General features: G+C 48.7%; 1 protein-coding gene across 1 annotated transcript; it reads left to right on the forward strand.

Annotated features, from left to right (window-relative positions):
* The first annotated feature begins 243 nt into the window (after positions 1-243).
* On the forward strand, positions 244-1,119 carry LOC145391724 (uncharacterized). Its single transcript, XM_080266261.1, has 2 exons — positions 244-504; positions 562-1,119. The coding sequence occupies exons 1-2, from the start codon at positions 244-246 to the stop codon at positions 1,117-1,119; spliced, it is 819 nt and encodes a 272-aa protein (XP_080122387.1).
* The last annotated feature ends 597 nt before the right edge of the window (positions 1,120-1,716 follow it).

Consider the following 1,716-nt stretch of genomic DNA (forward strand, 5'->3'; position numbering starts at 1 on the left):
GTTAGTGATGGTGGTGATGTTAGTGATGGTGATGATGGTGATGATGATGATAGTAATAATGCCGATGATGAGTGGTAATGATGGTGAAGATGATGTTAGTGATGATAATAATGATTTTAGCAATGGTGATAATAATAATAATAATAATTATTATAATAATAATGATAATGATAATAATAATAATAATAATTCCAACTCTCAACAGGTGAAGGAAGAAGGAAGCAGGAAGGGAAGGTGAACAAAATGAGTTCCTTTCCATACCCCGGAGTCCTGGGTGTGCCCCCTCTTCTTTCAGGGGAGGTGCGTCCCCCAGGGATGCACCCCACGCACCCCCCACGCCCCCGCATAGACCCCCACACCCCGTACTACCCCAGAGACACCCCCAGAGACGAGACGAGAGACACAATACAGAGAGAGACACTTCCAGGACACAGAGACTCGTTCCAGCTCCAGCGGGATTCACTTCAGTTACTTCGACATGATCTCCTATCCCTACCCCGTTTGGCCCCCCCTGAGGATGGTGGGGGGCTGGGAGGGGAGGGGGAGGGAGGAGGGGTGAAGGAGGAGAGGGAAGGGAGGGAGGAGGGGACGGGAGGCTCTGGAAGTGAGGAGGAGGTGAGAGGACTGGGGACATTACCGCAAGATTCTCGGGACCACAGGAAAACGCGGCAGCAAAAACACATACGCCTGTCCATCAACGCAAGGGAGAGGCGTAGGATGCACGACCTGAACGACGCCCTGGATGAGTTACGCGCCGTCATACCTTACGCACACTCTCCCTCCGTGCGTAAGTTGTCCAAAATCGCAACTCTACTCCTAGCCAAGAACTTTATCCTGATGCAGTCCAACGCCATCGAAGAGTTACGTAGGGTTGTGACGTATCTCAATCACCCCGGCGCTCACCTTCCCCATCTCCCTCCTTCCCTGACCTTTGACCCCTCTCCCGTCCCCGGCCCGGACCCCACTATGACCCCCGCCCCGGCCCCTGCTCCCCCTTTCCCCCGCCTGCCCCCCCAAACCCCCTCCGCCCCACCTCAGCCCCCCGACACCTCAGCCCCCCCACAAGGAACCAAGCTACAGCAGCATCTATTTTCTGAGCAGTATAAAGCACAGTCTTAACGCGTTGGACACTCTCTCTCTCTCTCTCTCTCTCTCTCTCTCTCTCTCCTAATTTAACTGTCACTGTCTTTCCTTCCATTCCCACTTTCCTTTCCTTTCCTTCCATCCTTCCTCTTCCTTCTATCCCCTTTCATCCTTCTATTCCCTTCCTTCCAATCCCTCTCTCTTCCTCCCCCCCTCTGCTCCCTCCTTTCTTTCCTCTTCATCTCCGTCTTCCACTCTTTACATTTCTTTCTCGCCCAAATGAAACAAGAAGAAGATATTTGGAGCTAAAGGGGAAAAATGCATTATGTAAACAAAGTGACGATAACATATTAACAGTGAATACAAGATAAAAATTTGCCCATAAGAAAAAGAGACGTGAAATTTCGTAAAGATGTACCGAATATATTGTGACTTCGATGGGAATATGAAGACAGAAATTTACTTTTTGTGGACACAGAAAAAAGGCATAAAACTCGTGAACATACATAGCAACTAGACTTAAAATTCGACAGGACACAATATTCTTTATCTGAGGTCCTGGAGAAAATGAAAACAATATTACCCCTTAGAGATACAGGGGAAAAAATCGTGATAGAAAAATATGTATTCCAA

The sequence above is a fragment of the Coenobita brevimanus genome, chromosome 19 (genome assembly GCF_032717465.1).
Source record: "Coenobita brevimanus isolate Jiangsu-jjx chromosome 19, ASM3271746v2, whole genome shotgun sequence".
Lineage (NCBI taxonomy): Eukaryota > Metazoa > Arthropoda > Malacostraca > Decapoda > Coenobitidae > Coenobita > Coenobita brevimanus.

What these genes read in the sequence shown, in the direction of transcription:
- LOC145391724 (XM_080266261.1), top strand. Translation starts at nt 244, where the DNA reads ATGAGTTCCTTTCCATACCCCGGAGTCCTGGGTGTGCCCCCTCTTCTT. An exon ending in TCCTATCCCTACCCCGTTTG is followed by an intron (nt 505 to 561) that starts GCCCCCCCTGAG and finishes GGAGGGGTGAAG; the next exon opens with GAGGAGAGGGAAGGGAGGGA.